The sequence below is a fragment of the Hypomesus transpacificus genome, chromosome 21, assembly GCF_021917145.1.
Source record: "Hypomesus transpacificus isolate Combined female chromosome 21, fHypTra1, whole genome shotgun sequence".
Classification (NCBI taxonomy): Eukaryota; Metazoa; Chordata; class Actinopteri; order Osmeriformes; family Osmeridae; genus Hypomesus; species Hypomesus transpacificus.
The window spans coordinates 9,023,641-9,040,917 of NC_061080.1; the positions used below are offsets into that span (position 1 = coordinate 9,023,641).

Consider the following 17,277-nt stretch of genomic DNA (forward strand, 5'->3'; position numbering starts at 1 on the left):
CCCCATCCAATTTCTGAAAATATGTTTATATATTTAAAAGTATGTCTGTAAAGAAACTCACCTTTGAAGTAACTTATTTTCAGGTAAAATCCATTGTGTGAAAGACGGTGGGGCCCCGGCAAAATCTGTTTAGGAAGCCCAGTTTTAGCTATGCGTTGAAATGGGCATGCGCAAAGTTGTTGCTCAGGGGCAGATTGAGGCCCCGTTTACACGGAAGAAAAAGGCATATATTTTCATGCGGTTTGACCTTTCATTTACACGAAAACGGAGGTTTTATCACGGAAAACGATCATTTCTAAAAAATCCGGCCAAAGTGGAGATTACTGAAAACTCAGTTTTTGTGTTTGCGTGTGCACTAGCTTAAACGGAGTTTTAGGTTCTCAAACCTCACAGTATGGGACTAAAAAAGCATCACGTCCTGTGAGCGTCCTGTTTTTAGTAACATGTGCATTCGACTTCATGCAGCGCCGGCGTCGCCTGCAGCCCGGTTGACTTGAAGCGGCCAATGGCTTTCTCAGCTTCAACGCAGCCGGCTGACGGCACCGCCGGTGGTGCATGAAGTCGAACACAACCAGGATAATGGGGTCATTTATTTGTGAATTGCGTTACATTTATGAATCACGAAATACATGTCTGCATCGCATCACATTCAAACAAATGAACCTCGCGCCTGAAAGGTAAAGGAAGTCGGTCGTGTTTGTTGATTTTTTTAAATTCTGATTGGTTTGCATGGCTTTATCCTTCACATTACACTGCCGCCTGCAGGTTTGGCATAGTTATGATGGCGCTCGGGGGCGTGTATGCGAGTTCATGTAAACAGAAACATTTTTGAAAACGTAGGCCTACTTGTGTGTACGACGTTATTTTTGAAAACGGAGAGGCAGAAATACTCGTTTCTGTAAATACCCGGCTATGTGTAAAGGTGGCTGAGGGGCAGGTTTGCTAAGGAAGAATTGTAATATTCTGTGATGACGTGTCTTTGAAAATAAAACTAAGAGTCTTAAGAGTCGCTTACCTTTTGGTCACATTTAACAATTTTGTATTACAAAACTATTGGAGCACAAATTTGCATTGTGTGTCATGCAGCTTTGATGTGCTATACAAATAATGTTTGCTTAATCATGTTACTCATCACACATTGATTGCTTTTGTACATGTTTATAAAATCAGCGTAAGCCACGGTCTCAGCGTAAGCCACGGCCTCTTGGGGCTTATTGCTTAATTATTTCACAGGCATCTGGAATTAGTAGTTTTGTTCAAGCACCTCTGGAAGAAGATACAACATCAATATTTTAGATACAAGCATGTTATTTGTGTAGACACATTTGCGCCATAACGCATCCTTTGACGTCACAAGCAGCTTTGTCTTGTGTGGATGATGGAGAGGCTACAACCTCCACTGGACCAACTTGTCTGTGTCCCGGTTTTCGAGGACTTTACTTTAGTAGTCTATGAGAAATTGCAACGTAAGCGTGCAGTCATCGATATAAAAATAAGGCTCTAGCTCTGGTCATGATGGATGCTCAAATATCAGAAAGAGGAGTTGATAGTCTGAGGACTCATTTTAATGGACCCAGCTCGTGCAATAATGCTAATGGAAAAAGAATTATGTCCAAAAAATCGCGTTCAAAAAGAGGCAAAAGAGGGAAGAGGCGACGAACTAAAAAGACAAGGAATAACAAAGCACCACCATATTTACCACCAGAGGTAGCTACTGCTATTATTGAATCCGATAGCTTGCCAACGATCTGTATACCTCGTAGCTAGTCTAGCTAGCTACGAGGTATACCAGATAAACAGTGTAGCCTATCAAAACCCTCACAGCTTGCTAGCCTAGTTATCTAGCTTAGCCAGGAAAGCGTCTAAAAGGTAGCTAGCAAAGCACCCTCGATCTTCGGTGTGCACCTGGTATGGTTATATTTGTTGCTATAGCTAGATAACGTGGTGTTCATTATTTAGTCGAGTCTAATTTACTAGCTAACTAGACTAGTAATAACTACCGTGTTGATAGTTTCTGATGAAATCCAACCCACACAGTTTGCAATGGGGCGTGGTGGTATGAAATCATTTGGGGTCAGATGGCTGAGCAGTTAGGGAATTGGGCTATTAATCCGAATTGCTGGTTCAATTCCCGACCGTGCAAAAGGACGTTATGTCCTTGGGCAAAGCACTTCACCCTACTTGCCTCGGGGGAATGTCCCTGTACTTATTGTAAGTCGCTCAGGATAGGAGCGTCTGCTAAATGACTTTTTTGACCGTCTTCACCCCTTTTCACAGGCTGAAGAGGGAAATATTGAATATAAGGTATGATGCTCCTCTTTCTATGAGCATTATTTCAGATCACTGTAGGGTGGCACACTATTCTTAAATAGCCTACACTCTTGACGTGAATCTTGATGCCACTTTTATTCTTCATCCTAGCTCAAACTGGTGAACCCTACTCAATATAGATTTGAGCACCTGGCCACACAAATGAAGTGGCGTCTGCAGGAAGGACGAGGAGAGGCAGTGTACCAGATCGGGGTAGAGGACAATGGCTTGCTAGTTGGTCTGTCAGAAGCAGACATGAGAGCTTCACTGAAGACCCTGCGCAGGATGGCAGAAAAGTACCGTACTTCCTTAACGTTTACCTTAACATTTTAAGTCATGACCCCCACCCCCCCAAAAAAACCTATAACAACAAACAAAACAAAAAACAAGAACAAAACATTCTAAGTACAAGTTGCCATTCATTGTTTAACAACTTAAGCAGTACCATGCCTGCCAACTTTGTCAGAATTAAGCGACTTAGTAAGGTAGAAAGACAAGTGTGCGACCATCTTATTTACTTGGGATATCCTGGGAAAGGCTATTTCAAGCAAGTATTGATAAGCAGTCTATTATTTATGATGGTTTCAGTACACACTCAAGCCTGACCAAGTTTAGGAACTTGACTACTTCTCTCTATGATGCCAGGGTTGGTGCTGATATCACACTACTCAGGGAGAGAGAGGTGGACTATGACTTGGAAAGAAACTCTCGTAAAATCGCAGAGGTTCTTGTTCGAAAAGTTCCAGATGACCAGCAGGTGAGACAAAGCAACTGTCAATATTATTTTTTAGGACACCTAGAAAGTATTGTGGACAACAAACTTTTCAACACTTGGCTTTGACATAGTAGTCTTTTTTTGGTATTTTTTTGAATGGATTTTTTCTTCTATTGTCCTCACTTTTTATGTCTCTGTTTATGTCTCTGAGTCCAGTTTCTAGACCTTCGTGTTGCTGTTCTGGGACATGTGGATTCTGGGAAATCAACTCTATTAGGTGTCCTGACACAAGGAGAGCTAGATAATGGCAGAGGTCGAGCCCGCCTCAACCTGTTCCGGCACCTTCATGAGATCCAGACCGGGAGGACCTCCAGCATCAGCTTTGAAATTCTGGGGTTCAATAGCAAAGGAGAGGTGGGTTCAAACACATCTGCTGGCGAAGGTACAGACAGGGCTCCAGACCAACTTTTTCCCTTGGTTGAACTGGTGCGCCTAACTTTTTTATTTAGGTGCACCAGCACTAAATGTAGGTGCACCCAAATTTTCCTTGCGTCGCCACAATTTCATGGTCACTTTGTTATCACGTTCCATATACATTCATATATATTATGTAAATGATCTTAAACAAGAATAAGGTGTAGGTAAATATTGGTTTTATTTGAAGCACAATTAAACTATATAAAAATACAAATCTTTTAAGTGCTTCACTGACCTGCCAAACTAAAAAATTGCAAGCAAAATAAAACATTCCAAAATAGAAAGTGCTACTGACCTAACATTTCATGGCTCAAAGTCTTATAGCTGGGGTCCCCCTTTGCTGTCGCATGCCCTTCAGATGGCCAACCCCTGTAATTTGGCTTTCTTCCCCTTTGGCCTTGGCTAAACCAGCTTGACACTCCCTAGCATCAAAATCCTAGCTCCATGGGTTAACTCCATGGCCCAGCTCCGTAACTCAGGGGTGGATAATTAATTTTTACAAGGTGCCACATGAGAAACTTGAAATGTGTTGGAGGGCCGCATCAACAATAACTTGAACTTAATTCTGCTCACTATTCATTTTCCCCCATTGTAAAAAGCAGTAAAGTATATATTTTGATTAGCTGCTACTGGTTATCAGAAGATTCTGTCAATAGTTATATAAATATTTTACATGTGGGTCAACTAGGAAAAGACTATCGAAGTAACAGTAAAAACTTAAATAATCATTGCATCAGTGTTTCATTTTATGTGTAAATAGTTAATCTTCACAAACACTGAAAAGTTGTTTTGCAGTAGGTTAAAGTTATGCAATTGATCAACTTTATACAAAAAGCAATACTTTTTTTCCAGTTTATTTTGTTCTGTGAGAAGAATCCAGTGGGCTTGAACAAGTGCATCGAAATCTGGCTGAATGTCTGAGGTGGATATGCGAAGGACAGCTGAAAGGTGATGATCCGAGTCTGCAATTAAACTAGCAAACCATCAGCCCGCTAGCCTGGTCCTAACCAGACCCTTGTACATTTAATTTGTGCAGAGGGTCTGGGATCTCTCCATTGACAAACGTTAACTTCCTTGAAGGCGGGTCCTCTGTTCAAGTTTAAAACTATTGGATCTGCCCAGAGCCACTCTGATTTGCAATAACCAATCGCAAGCGTTCGCCTTAGCCAATTCCTTCACCACACTGTAACGGAGCTAGCTGCCGTAGCTGTAAAATCAAACTTTTCCCGAACCCCGTGGGGAGGAGGGCCACAACATCATGGCCACAAACAAAACTGGGCAAGGAATATTCTTGCTCCGGCTTTAACCTCTGGATATTCGGCAGCGTTGCCACAACCGCAGAATAGCTTCGCTCGCATCTTTCTCCGCCGCCATTAATGAACTGCTCAAACGAGTGCACGACATTAACGTCATCGTTCTCAGCCACTCCTTCTGTTCGCTGATGGGACCTACAAAAAAATTGTTTCTGGAAACCGACTTCAAAGTCAAGCTCCCAGACCTAGTACAGAAGCAAAATCCAAATTGAGCGGAAGTACGTAGGAGGGCAGAGCCAGGCTATCAGCCCGCGTCCACTGAATCAGTCATGTTCTTATTATGTCCGCATTAGTTTTTTTCTTTAGTCCCTTAGTGCCGATTCAAATTATAATCTTTCTACACAGCGACCTTAACAAACTAAGAACACAGCTTTAACTTTGACATCAGTAAACAGATACTTAGAAGTCCATGTCTTGTTAAAAACTCTACATTCTGCATCAACCTTTCGTTTTTCATTTTCGAGGGGTCTAACCAACAGCTAACTCTCCTGTCGGTGAGGTTGCGCAAGCGCACACATGTAAATCACCTGATCACTAGTCTTTCAGGACTACATATTTACTAGCACTCAACACATTTATTTATTTTTAATTTTTGATTTACCTCACGTGGGCCGGATTGGGACAGTACAATGCTCAGGTCTGCCATAACTGATTCTCTGGTGCTCAGGTCGTAATTTTAATCACACAGCACTTGTCGTGTAGGCCTACAAGAATATCTGGACCACAGCCAATCAAAGGCAAAGACCTGCCCCATCACTGTCTCTGATTAGTTTACACCACGATAAGATCCAACCATGAGTGTGAGTTCCGTCAAAGAAGAAACAAACGCTTCGTTCCTGGAGAGGCAGCGGATGCGAGGAGGTTAGGTGCACCAGTGCGACCTAGGAAAATGTTTAGTCGCATCCGTTCAAATTTGGGTCGCATATACATGTGCGGCCATTTTATAACTCTGTCATGTCAGCATTCAATGCACGATCTAGGTTACTATTTACTTTTTCTAACATAAGTTACAGATCGCCGTTCATTTACCAAAAAAATCAATTTTGAAAAGTTGCTCATGCTTTTCATCATGTTAAGGTGGTGAACTACAGTGACTCCCGTACAGCTGAAGAGATTTGCGAAAGCTCCTCCAAGATGATCACCTTTATTGACCTGGCGGGCCACCACAAGTACCTGAAGACCACTATCTTCGGCCTCACTAGCTACTGCCCGGACTTTGCCATGCTAGTAGTCAGCGCTAACACGGGCATAGGTGGGTGTGCCCAGTCATTTTTTGCCTTTGGTATTGCATATTTCTTTCTAGGGATGCAACTAACGATTATTTTTGTAATTGATTAATCTGTCAATTCTTTTTTTGATTAATCGATGAATCGGATAAGAAAACAAAAAAGCATTACTTTCCGACCCTTTATTCAAAAACGGAACTGACAGTGCAAATTCACAGTCCAAAGAATCTTCAGAATATGCACAAATAGGCACACAATTTTGAAAAAGTTATTACAATTTTCACAATTGTTAACGCACAAAAAGCAAATATTTGGCACAATTTTCACAACCTTAACTTCATCTACCAATTGCTCGACCCAATTTGGCACTACTTCACACTCCCTTATCTGCATTAGACACTGACTTTCCTTGTTTACACACTGATTTCAATACACATCACCTTGTTGTCAAAACACTACACACAATGTTCAGTTGTTGCACACACTTTTCCAGAAAAGTCTCAAAGCATCAACCTACAACACACAAATATTCAAATCTCTAAACACTCAGGACTGGTGAGCAATTTGCGATCAGGACTGCAGCATAAAAAGGGCCTTGAGCCTCTGTTTTGTTTGGTGAACAATGGAGAACTTAGAACATGTCAACAACCAGAGAAGGAGAGGGCTAATGGTGAGAGGAGGAATAGGAGGACAAGGAACAGGACAAGGAAGAGGAGGGAGAGGATGACAAGGAGGAGGATAAGGAGGAGGAAGACGAGGACGACAAGAAGAACGAGGATGAGGAGGAGGAAGAGGAGAAGAAGGAGGAGAAAGAAGAAGGAGAACGGTCATCTCTAATGAGATTCGGGCAACCATGGTTGACCATGTGCTCAACCATGGTTTGAGCATGAGGGAGGCTGGCCAGAGGGTCCAACCAAATCTCAGCCGCTTCACAGTTGCTGCCATCATTAGAACCTTTATAATGGAGAACAGGTATGAATTATATTTGCCTTGTGTACTGAAATACTGCATATCAATCGAATACAGTGTGTTCACTGTATTTGTATTTTGCAGGACTGAAAGAGAACCACACCGTGGAGGAAGAACATGCACTTTCACAGCCAAACAGGAGACTGACATTGTGAAAATGGTTCGGGAAAAAAACACACTATCACACTCCAACAGATACAAACCAGGATCCTGGCTGACCATGCCACATTCAGAAACATCCAGACTGTCAGCCTCTCTTCACTGGACCGTGTTCTCCGCAGGAATGCAATGCGGATGAAACAAGTGTACAGGTTCCTATTCGACCGGAACACAGACCACATCAAGGAGTTACTGCAAGAGTTTGTGTTTGTAAATCCCATACATTCAGCACTGACACATGCATGTATTGTACCTGTAATCCAATATTGTTCTTTTTCTACAGTGTCTCACTGTACCTCACCGTGTTGAACTATCTGTGTCCATACTGTAACTTGCATTATCATGCTGTCTGTTCCAGCGGATCCAGGAGCATAATATAGCTAATGAGTTAAATGAATACATATTCATTGATGAGGTTGGATTCAAACTGGTGAAGAGGAGGCGCCGGGGCAGAAATGTCATTGTCCAGCGCGCCATTGTTGAGGTCCCCGCCGAGCGTGGTGGGAACATCACTTTGTGTGCTGCAATGGGTTGAGCAGGCCCGTTGACAGTACTGTACTGTTCAGAAAGAAAAAAAAATGGGTTTTGAGAAAGCCGTTATTGTTTTGAGAAACGTTTGTTAACAATTGTGAAAAACTGTAATATTAGCGTGGATTTAATGCTATTTTCAGAGATGAGCAATTTATTAGACTTTTGTTAAAAACGATTGTTAACAAACCTGGTGTATATGTGACATTTTTCAGTACAATTCTGAAAACGTTAAGATTAGCGAGGATTTCATGCATTTTCAGAGATTAGCGATTTGTTATCATTTTGTTCGAAACTTAATTGAAAAGATAAAGGGTGTGGAAGTATGCCAGACATTATTAGAATAATCTGGTGTATATTAGAGATTTTTTGACACAATTTGGAAAAAGTTAAAATGTGCGATGATTAAGCAATTTTCAAAGATTAATGATTTTCTATCATTTTATTTGAAACTTCATTGAAAAAGTAAAGGCTGTGGAAGTATACCAGACATTGTTAGAATACTCTGGTGTCAGTTTGAGGTTTTATATTCATAAAAATATTATAAAAGTCATACATTTTCAAAATTGTATGGATAGTTTTCCCCCGGTCCCTAATGCAACGCTGCAAAGTAGCATCTTCCGAATGTGTGACGAATGTCGAATATGAAACTAACTTCACCTCGACAATTAACACTTTTTCGATTTATTTAGTGTGAAATGCTTCCACACCTTGGATGACTTAAGGCCGATATATGCTTTTCCGTTTTCCCAAAAACGGACACATTGGAACGCCCTCCTCTACGGGGAACAAGCTCTCCGAGAGCCCTCAGAGAGCCTTGGAGAGCTTGACGTGCACCTCCTGAATTTTCAACTATCCGTCCTTATCCATAAGCCCGCCCATCCGTAAACGGAGTCAGAGAAGCATATTGAGGCCTTTAGGTCGTACTGATTTCTCTGCCTCCGCCATGTGTTTCAGAACAACGTAAAGGCCGATTTTATACTACTCCGTTACGGACGCACAGAGGGAGTCAGACGGATTCGTTGAATTTATAGTACTCCGAAGGCTGTGGGTGCTGAAAACAATTCACTGCCAGAAGAGTTGGTGGCGCTGCACTGCGATGCTAGCTAGGTTATCGAAAAGTCGGAGCAAATTTACAAATTAGCCGTTTCATCAATAAAATAAGCACATTTTTAGCAACTACACTGCCCACTTCTCGTGACATTTAAATTCAGATGCTGATTTACATGTACTGTTTAGCTGAAATATGAATTGTAAACTTACAGCAATGGCGGTCAAAGGATTCTGTTCGTCTTGTTGGTCACGGCAACCCTGACGCAAGCGGTTTTTAATACGGACCAATAACAGCCAAGGGGTATCCGTAAAATGACGGACGGATAGTCAGGAAAATCAGGAGGTGCACGTAGAGTTCTCCGAGGGGCTGGGAGAGGGCGTTTCACATCAGAGAGGGCGTTCCCTGTGTCAGTGTCCACGTAAACGGAGTAGTATAAATTGGCCATTACTCAACGTCTCTCCAATGGTCTTTCCTTTACCTCCATTCTGTTCCGCGCTCAACGAAACTTTAAAAAAAAATACTAAAACATTTCCGCGACTTATTGAGTGGCGTAATAATCGTGCGACACAACGAATGGATAATTAATGTAGTTGCCAACTCTTTTAATAATCGATTTGATCGATTCGTTGTTGCAGCCTTCCTTTCCCGACTCTTTGGGACTGTACAAGAACACACAAATGTATGTTTGACCTGACTGCCATGCACCTCTGACCTCTGACCCCCAGTCGGTACCACTCGAGAGCACTTAGGCCTGGCCATGGCCCTCAAAGTGCCGATCTTCATTGCCGTTAGCAAGGTGGACTTATGCGGCAAGGGTACGGTGGAGCGGACCGTGCGCCAGCTGGAGCGAGTGCTAAAGCAGCCCGGATGTAACAAGGTCCCCATGGTGGTGGCCAGCCCAGACGATGCTGTCACTGCTGCCCAACAGTTTGCTCAGTCCTCCAGGTAGCTATTGACCAGACCCCATAAAGCTGGAATAACAGATTTACTTAATCCTTCTGGTTGCTAATGGCCAGCCCCTAAAAGCTTGAATAACAGATGGTACATTAAACAAACATTTGAGATAATAGTTCAGTTATCTTACTTACATTTTTTTTTTTTTTTTTACTAAAGCATCAAGTATTATACTGCAAGGCACACTCAAGCAAAAATGAAAGTCTACCAAGCTTCAGAAAGTTGGCCTTGAATCTCACGGGCATGAAAGACCCATGAATGATGTGAACATTTATTATTTATTATCAATGATTTTCACATTTTATGTTAAGACTGTTGTCAGGAGGCCCTCTATGTCAATAAGCAAAGTTTTAATTCTAAGATGTAGAGTAACATTGAATGCCAGTGCCTTTATAGTGTGTCTCTACTGTGTGCAGCATCACACCAATATTCACACTGTCCAGTGTGTCCGGGGAGAGTTTGGACCTGCTCAAGGTGTTCTTGAACATTCTCCCACCCCTCAGCAACAGCAAAGAGCAGGAGGAGCTCATGCAGCAGCTGACAGAGTTCCAGGTACAGCTCATTCTCTTTTCTCAATTATTATATTAGCATAGAATACTATTTTGTCAAAGCAACCATTAAATATAAATACACACAGAGAATATGTATTATATCAGGTAGTAATAATTAAGGGAAGGTCTGGCCTGTAATCCATGCATAAGATACCTTAGTATGTAATCCTGGTTTTAAGTTCAACACTTTCTCTAACGTTAGCCATGGTCTGTGTGTGTCTACAGGTGGATGAGATTTACACAGTACCAGATGTGGGCACCGTGGTGGGTGGAACGCTCTACAGGTCAGTCACTGGAACACTCACCACCTGTAGCACAGCATGGGCCAATACTACCAAGCAGGATTTGGGGTTACATTTATTCATTTAGCAAACGCTTTTATCCAAAGCGACTTAAACAAGGTAACTTCAGATTTAACCCTGGGTTTTCAGTAATACAACGGTGGTTCACTTCTACCAGGGTAGATCACCATGGTAACTTGTGCTGCACACATAACCTGATCTGGAGCAGGTTATGTTTGAGATAATAGATCAAATAGCATCATCGGTCACGATCCTGTGACCTTGGTGCGTCAATAGTTTGAGTTTCCCTGACGAGGGGCCCATCTTTGTTGCCTAGCCTATATGCCAATATTATTCTAAAACAGAGACTGATTAAAGCACTGAAACCTTATTAATTACTTTTGCTTATAAGTAATCATAGTTACAGGTGGAATTATGTTTTGTATTTGATCTTAATTTGATCAAAATACCGTTGAACACCATCATGCAGCTGAAAGAATAAGGCTAAAATTGTCTCACACGCCATAAGAATACACCTAAGTAACACATTCATTTAATGGATTACATAATTGCAATTATGGTCAGAGCTAGGCCTACTTGTGCCTTAATGATGGGGAAGTGATGTTGGTAAGCCTACTAATTGTTGGCTAAGCGTATTAACTTTAAACTGCATTCACACAATCTGCAAAATGTTACTTTTATCTATCCTTCCTGCCTTTCACAGTGGCAACAGTGTTGCTTTTAGCCTGGTTTATATAGTTACATTTTTCATATTTGTTTAATATTATTGTTTGCTCATCTTGTAAGATATATGGCTCTGGTAGACTTCCAGGTTTGCGATTGGTCATAAGAGCAAATGCCGGCCCTTTAACGTGAACGCACTCGTGGCTACTTGTGTTGATGTGAAACAAGTTGATAACCACTGTCATGACACTGCTTAGGGTAATAGCGGTTGTTAGTCTTAGTGAAGCCCGCTAACTAGAAAATATCCCGGGCATGTTGAACTTGCTTCATAGTACAAGCCCCGAGTCAGTTGATCTGGTGTCTGCAGTTGGTCACCAGCAATAGACATCCTTAGTCGAGGCCAATGGCTGAGGAGCTCTCTTACAGTTATTAGTGACAAATACTGCATATCTGACAGGACACAATGGTTATCCATGGCCGGATTAGATTTCCATTGCTGTGCAATCATCATCAGTGACTTACTTGCTGGACATTATTTAAACTGGCAATCCACAAAAATGCTTTTTGGGCATAATGTCACTTAGAAGTAAATTTTCTAATTACTATTAACTATAGCGCAGATTTGGCCTGATGAGCTGTGCTGGTTACGCTGGCACAACAGAATCAGAAGCTTGAATCATCTTATTTCAGAGGGTTTTCTTTATGGGTGAAATACAGGCTAGCTAACTAAAAGCAAGACAGTGTAAAGTGGATAGTGATACTATATTTTCAGTATAGATTATGAATTTTATGTCAATTAACTAACTTGTTTACTGATTATCCATGTGGATGTGCAGTAATATCTCAAATTGAACTGTGGACCCATGTGCACATTTCCAATTAAGTTAACACCTAATCAACTAACCGACATCTTAATTACCGGCTGCATTACGGGCACTGCACTTGTTAAAGAAGGATCAGTATAAAACTAGTCCTTCTGCACTTTGGTGTTTAGCTTTGGTGTCCCCTGTGTGGTGTCTCCCTGTGGCCAGTGGGGTGTGTAAGGAGGGCGAGAGGCTGGTGGTGGGGCCTACGGACGAGGGCCGCTTCCTGCGCCTCAGGGTGGGCAGCATCCAGAGGAACCGCTCAGCCTGCAGGGTGCTCAGGGCCGGCCAGGCCGCCACACTGGCTCTGGGAAACTTTGATCGTTCTCTGCTTCGGAAGGTCAGTTGTCAGACACAGAGTTGCCTTACCACATGACGTTGAGGGAGTCTTCAGGATTTCCTATTGTTTGTGCTTGATTTGGAAGTCAATGTCTACAGTTGACATACTGTATACTTCAGGCCTGCGATATTGGTTCTGTATTGACTGTATAATCTGCGTCACATTTACACAGCAAAATCACATCAACATTTAGTCTTTTTTTTTGTCATTGCCCCTTGCAGGTTAAACGGAAAAGGAAACACTTTACAGTAAGGTTATGTTGACTACTATGTAGCGGTTTAGACCCCCCCAGCGGTTTGTATCATGTCAGGACGGGGGGGCGGCAAAATAATTCCTTTGTTAATAAATTGTTACACAGAACTTTATTGTATTAAATATTAATCCAAAATGATTCAAACCTTCACAAAATCAGCAACAGCAAACAAATAATTTATGCATATGCAGGTAGCAACGCTAGTGCTAAATAACTATTTAACTGGTCGGCTCCATGACCCCGGCAAAGTAGCTAACTCCTGAGACTTCTCGACAAAAGAACAAAGGGGAACCTTTGATTAAGACATGTTCGTAGGTACCTAGCGAAAAGTAGCCTCAACTTTCCTAGACCTTTAGCTGCGGCACTAATGCTGAAGGCTCGCTGATATAGCTGTCTGTCTTACTAGAACGGCGTATGTATGTGAGAAAGACGCTTGAGTGACAGAGAGACAGAGTGAGAGCAGGGGAAGGAAATGCAGCTGAACGTATACGCTGCGTATTTTAACCTAAATAGTGTTCAAACATTTTTTTTTTACGAAACGCAATATGTGGCGGCCGGTGTTGATTCTGTGGCGCACCGCCACAAATTAGTCTATGTGTGGGAAACACTGACATTGATTTGTTTAATAATACATTGATTGTTTTGGTAACACAACCTTCAACTGCCCCTTTGCAGCATCCACTCACCTCAGCATACACCCTTCCCTCGTACTGTGCTTTCTTACTCGTTTGTAATGACCTAAACCATGTAATATCAGTACATCAGTACATTATGAAGCATTGTCTACGTACCACTTATTTACTAGGTGGTAGGTAGTTACATGGTAGTTAATGTTACCTTGATGGGTAAGCCTACCCTAGGCTCAAGGGGTAGTGAGGGTTGTCTGTTAATTGCAAGGTTGGCGGTTTGATCCCCGACGCCTCCTAGGTCATGTGCCGAAGTATCCTTGAGCAAGACTCTGAACCCCAAGATGCTCCCAATGGGCAAGCCCGGTGCCTTGCATGGTAGCTCGCTGCCGTCGTTATGTGTGAGTGTGATTATGAATGGGTGAATGAGAGGCTAACATTGTAAAGCGCTTTGAGTGCCGCTAAGGTAGAAAATTGAAAATAATTACAAAATATATAAATGCATTCAATTTACCATTTACTGTAACCTTAATGTAAAGTGTTGCTCACAACCTGTACAGATACATAATGCATATAAAATATATTGTTTGTAATATAACAGAATAAATGAGTACATAATAGATAAATAAATGAAACTGTTATTGGCAAAAGCGTTATTGATGTGGACATTTTTCACTGTTATTTATTTTTGAACACAAGCAGCCTAAAATGAATTGCTTGCTGCAATCAGTGTGTCTGTCATTATGATTGGAATCTATTAACCTTTAAAAAATCTACCTCATCTATTGGGTATTCCATGTTGACCAAAGTTGATCTTATTATTGGTCTCAATTAAGGGTGGGCTGTATGAACAGTATAGAAATATACCAGTATGAATTTGGCCTATGATATGGATTTTGACTCCACCGTGCAACCGCGGTAGAGCCTTCCAAAATAAGATTTGTCACAGCCCCATCACACCAGGCACGGCATAAAATTACCGCACAGAACTTTAACGCAAATATCGCAATCAATCTTCGACATCCTGTTCAAAAGTTGGAATGTTGCACAGATGCACATTTTCAGAATTGAGTATTCAGCCATGTAATAATTTGTTTTGGCTAGGGCATGGTGATGGTCAGCCCTAAGATGAACCCCACCATCTGCTGTCTGTTTGAGGCGGCCATCGTTCTCCTGTTCCACGCCAAGACGTTCCGCAGGGGCTCCCAGGTCACAGTGCACGTTGGGAACGTGAGACAGACAGCCACTGCTGAGAGCCTGGATGGGAAGGTGCTCAGCCTCTCTTGTTCTGTTCACATGCCGGCCTTTTGGCTTGACATGGGGAATACAGCAGACAATAGAAAAATACTTGACTGAGTGAGACGGCAAACTTGTGAAGAGAAGGTGGAGTTAAAGTTTGCCATCTCACTCAGTTGAGTATGTTTCTGTTGTTTCTGGATCTTCTTGAAGTTTCATTCCAAACTTATCCATTGGGGAGAAATTGGTCCACAGATTTGTCTGCCTGAAAATGGTATGTTCATATAAAAAATGCAAGATACATTTTTTGCCAACAATGATTTTGTAATGAATGTTAAGCTATATATTTTCACAAATGTAGGTCCTTACAATAAAAAATATGTTTGACCCTATATTTCAGTATGGGGCCCAATCTAGACCAAAGTATATTTGTCAATGGCATACAAATGTGGCAGTAGAGAGTAACTCTCCAGTGTCTGAACCTAAGCTGTCTTGTGGCCCACCCTGCCCTGACATGATGTCCCTCTCCTGACCACCAGGAGGAGCTGCGTACGGGCGAGCAGGCGGTGGTCTGCTTCCGCTTTCTCAAGCATCCGGAGTACCTCCGCCTGGGAGCCAAGCTGCTCTTCAGGGAGGGCGTCACCAAGGGCATCGGCCATGTCACACGCCTGCTGCCTGCTTCCCAGCACCACGACCAGAACCACGACCAGAACCTGAAGGACCACTGATTAGGGAGTGTCATGGGTGGAGAAGGAGAGGAGGAACACCACTCTCTCACACATGCACCCCAGACGGAGACAGATGCCCAGTAGTGGTCCGTGATTGCCCAACCCATCCTGATACAAGGATGACATCAGAGTAGATTGGATTCCACACATCACCCATCGCATTTAAATCAGTGCCACTGTTTTGCCATATATTTACGTCCTTATTTACCCACACTGTTGTTCCACGTCGGGACATGTATTTGATCAGACACTGTTGATCCCTTTGGTATTCTGGAGTAAAGCTGGGATAAGTATCCCTCTCCTGCCCTCTGGCCTCCAGCATATTATAGTAATGCTGGGTGACCCGTTTAAGTGCTAAAGAAAAAAAAGAACTTGCTGAAATCCTGAAGCAGATTACTTTAAAAAGGCAATTCTCTGCATCAGTCTGTTTCCTATCCCTGGTTTATTTTGCTTCTCTCCAAATTAATGTGAGACAGACAGAAAAGAGGCATCGTTTTGAGATCAAATAGGGATATCTTTTACTGCAAATCTGTTTTGGGATAGGCGGATCCAATGCAGTAGTTGCTTAATTTTTATTTTGAGTATTTAGGGATTACATAGACTAAATACCAGGATGTCCCATGAAAGTCCTTTCAACATGGTCGCCAGTGTTTAAACGTTGCATGGAAGCAAGGGCCAAACCAAACTTTGACATTTGATTTGAAGCATCAGCCTAATGCCATCTTAAAAGTGTGTGTAGCTGTTAAAGAATTATTCCCAAAGGGAACAAGGACCAGGAAGGTGCAGTGACTGCCCTTGCTAGAATGAAAGAATGTAAGACAGCTGGTGATTCAACCATTAAAATGGACACTGTCTTTGTTTCACTCAGCCCAGATTAATGGCTAAAGTACAGTAGTGAAAGTCCACAACTGAAGACAAATATTATGTATGTATGTATGTCCTCTGGTGATCTCCAGCACTTTAACTTTAGTCAGTTGTGAGGTTAAGAGACTAATGAACACATTTTAATGAGAGGAACGCACCGCGCCTGCATCAACTTGGTATATACCATTGTGTAATTACAATGCTGTATGTTGCTTTTAAAATACATTCCCAAGTAAGTGGTGTGTATTTTAAGTATTGCTTTTATTTATTTTTACATTTTCATAATGTTGCTGTGGATGTGATGTACTATTATCTTAAGGGTAAATTTCAGAAGACACTGAGGGCTTAAATACTTTTAGTCCTGTCATTTTATGAAAAAAGGTTGGAGAATTTGCAACAGAAGCAAACTCAACTGATTTTGTATCCTCAATATGTCCTGAGTAAGGAACAAAAAGCCCAGAATAATTTAATTTAGGGGAAAGATTAAAAAAAAAACCCAGGTATAGCCTATTCATATTCATTCTTTTTCTCACGTGAATAGGGTAAAAGTTTTAACCTTTACATATCACCATGAAAATTACTGTGTTGATTACTTACATGAAGACAAACAAAAAATGTATTACAAGTTTTTTTTTTATTGCTTGCTAACATGGGCAAATGGTGCATAATCTAATTAGGTATGTGCTAATTTGCTTAAATACCACAACAGATCTAAACGTTGGGTATAGCCAGGTGAAATGTCTTGTTGAATCTTGTTGACGTATAAAAGTAAAAGACTTAATGTGAAGGTCTGAATGGAACCCATTTAGGCTACCTATGAGCATTAATACATAGAGGCAGGAATAAATACTTTATCCAACCTTTATTAATTAATATTGCAGAGATGGAGTTTGAGGCTGGGTCGTTTCACCAATAATAGTCGTACCACAGCGCAACACACATCCAGATGTTCCCATTAAGTTGTAGTTGATCACCAGGTATGTTTTATTAATGTAGGTCAGTCATTTTCATGGTGATATCTAAAGGTTAAAATGTTTAGCCTTTTCACATGAGAAAAAGAATGAACAGACGTAAGCTATATTTGGATCTTTTTCAAAACTTTTTTTTCCTTACTCAGGACATATTGAGGATACAAAATCAATTTGT

General features: G+C 41.6%; 1 protein-coding gene and 1 long non-coding RNA gene across 7 annotated transcripts; both read left to right on the forward strand.

Moving 5' to 3' along the window:
* Window positions 1–1,341: 1,341 nt before the first annotated feature.
* Window positions 1,342–15,968, forward strand: gtpbp2b (GTP binding protein 2b). 6 transcript variants are annotated; one of them, XR_006957797.1, is made up of 13 exons: window positions 1,342–1,707; window positions 2,278–2,304; window positions 2,422–2,606; window positions 2,956–3,067; window positions 3,242–3,439; window positions 5,893–6,067; window positions 9,477–9,696; window positions 10,122–10,257; window positions 10,482–10,540; window positions 12,253–12,424; window positions 12,646–12,672; window positions 14,408–14,813; window positions 15,079–15,169. XR_006957797.1 is itself a non-coding variant. In XM_047043654.1 (13 exons), the coding sequence occupies exons 1-13, from the start codon at window positions 1,513–1,515 to the stop codon at window positions 15,265–15,267; spliced, it is 1,860 nt and encodes a 619-aa protein (XP_046899610.1). In that variant the 5' UTR covers window positions 1,343–1,512; the 3' UTR covers window positions 15,268–15,968. The 6 variants fall into 6 exon arrangements, 5 of the variants coding, with proteins under 5 accessions (XP_046899610.1, XP_046899612.1, XP_046899613.1 ...); XM_047043654.1 differs by having other exon boundaries at window positions 1,343–1,707; window positions 14,408–14,572; window positions 15,079–15,968; XM_047043656.1 differs by having other exon boundaries at window positions 1,343–1,466; window positions 14,408–14,572; window positions 15,079–15,968.
* LOC124483290 lies at window positions 6,820–7,733 on the forward strand. Its single transcript, XR_006957798.1, has 2 exons — window positions 6,820–7,013; window positions 7,095–7,733. It is a non-coding gene; the product is annotated as an uncharacterized LOC124483290 (long non-coding RNA).
* Window positions 15,969–17,277: the final 1,309 nt, after the last annotated feature.

Coding starts and splice junctions, on each gene's coding strand:
- gtpbp2b (XM_047043654.1), top strand. CDS start 1,513: ATGATGGATGCTCAAATATCAGAAAGAGGAGTTGATAGTCTGAGGACT. Junction 12,673..14,407: donor GGAAAAGGAAACACTTTACA/GTAAGGTTATGT, acceptor TGTTTTGGCTAG/GGCATGGTGATGGTCAGCCC. Junction 14,573..15,078: donor CTGAGAGCCTGGATGGGAAG/GTGCTCAGCCTC, acceptor CCTGACCACCAG/GAGGAGCTGCGTACGGGCGA.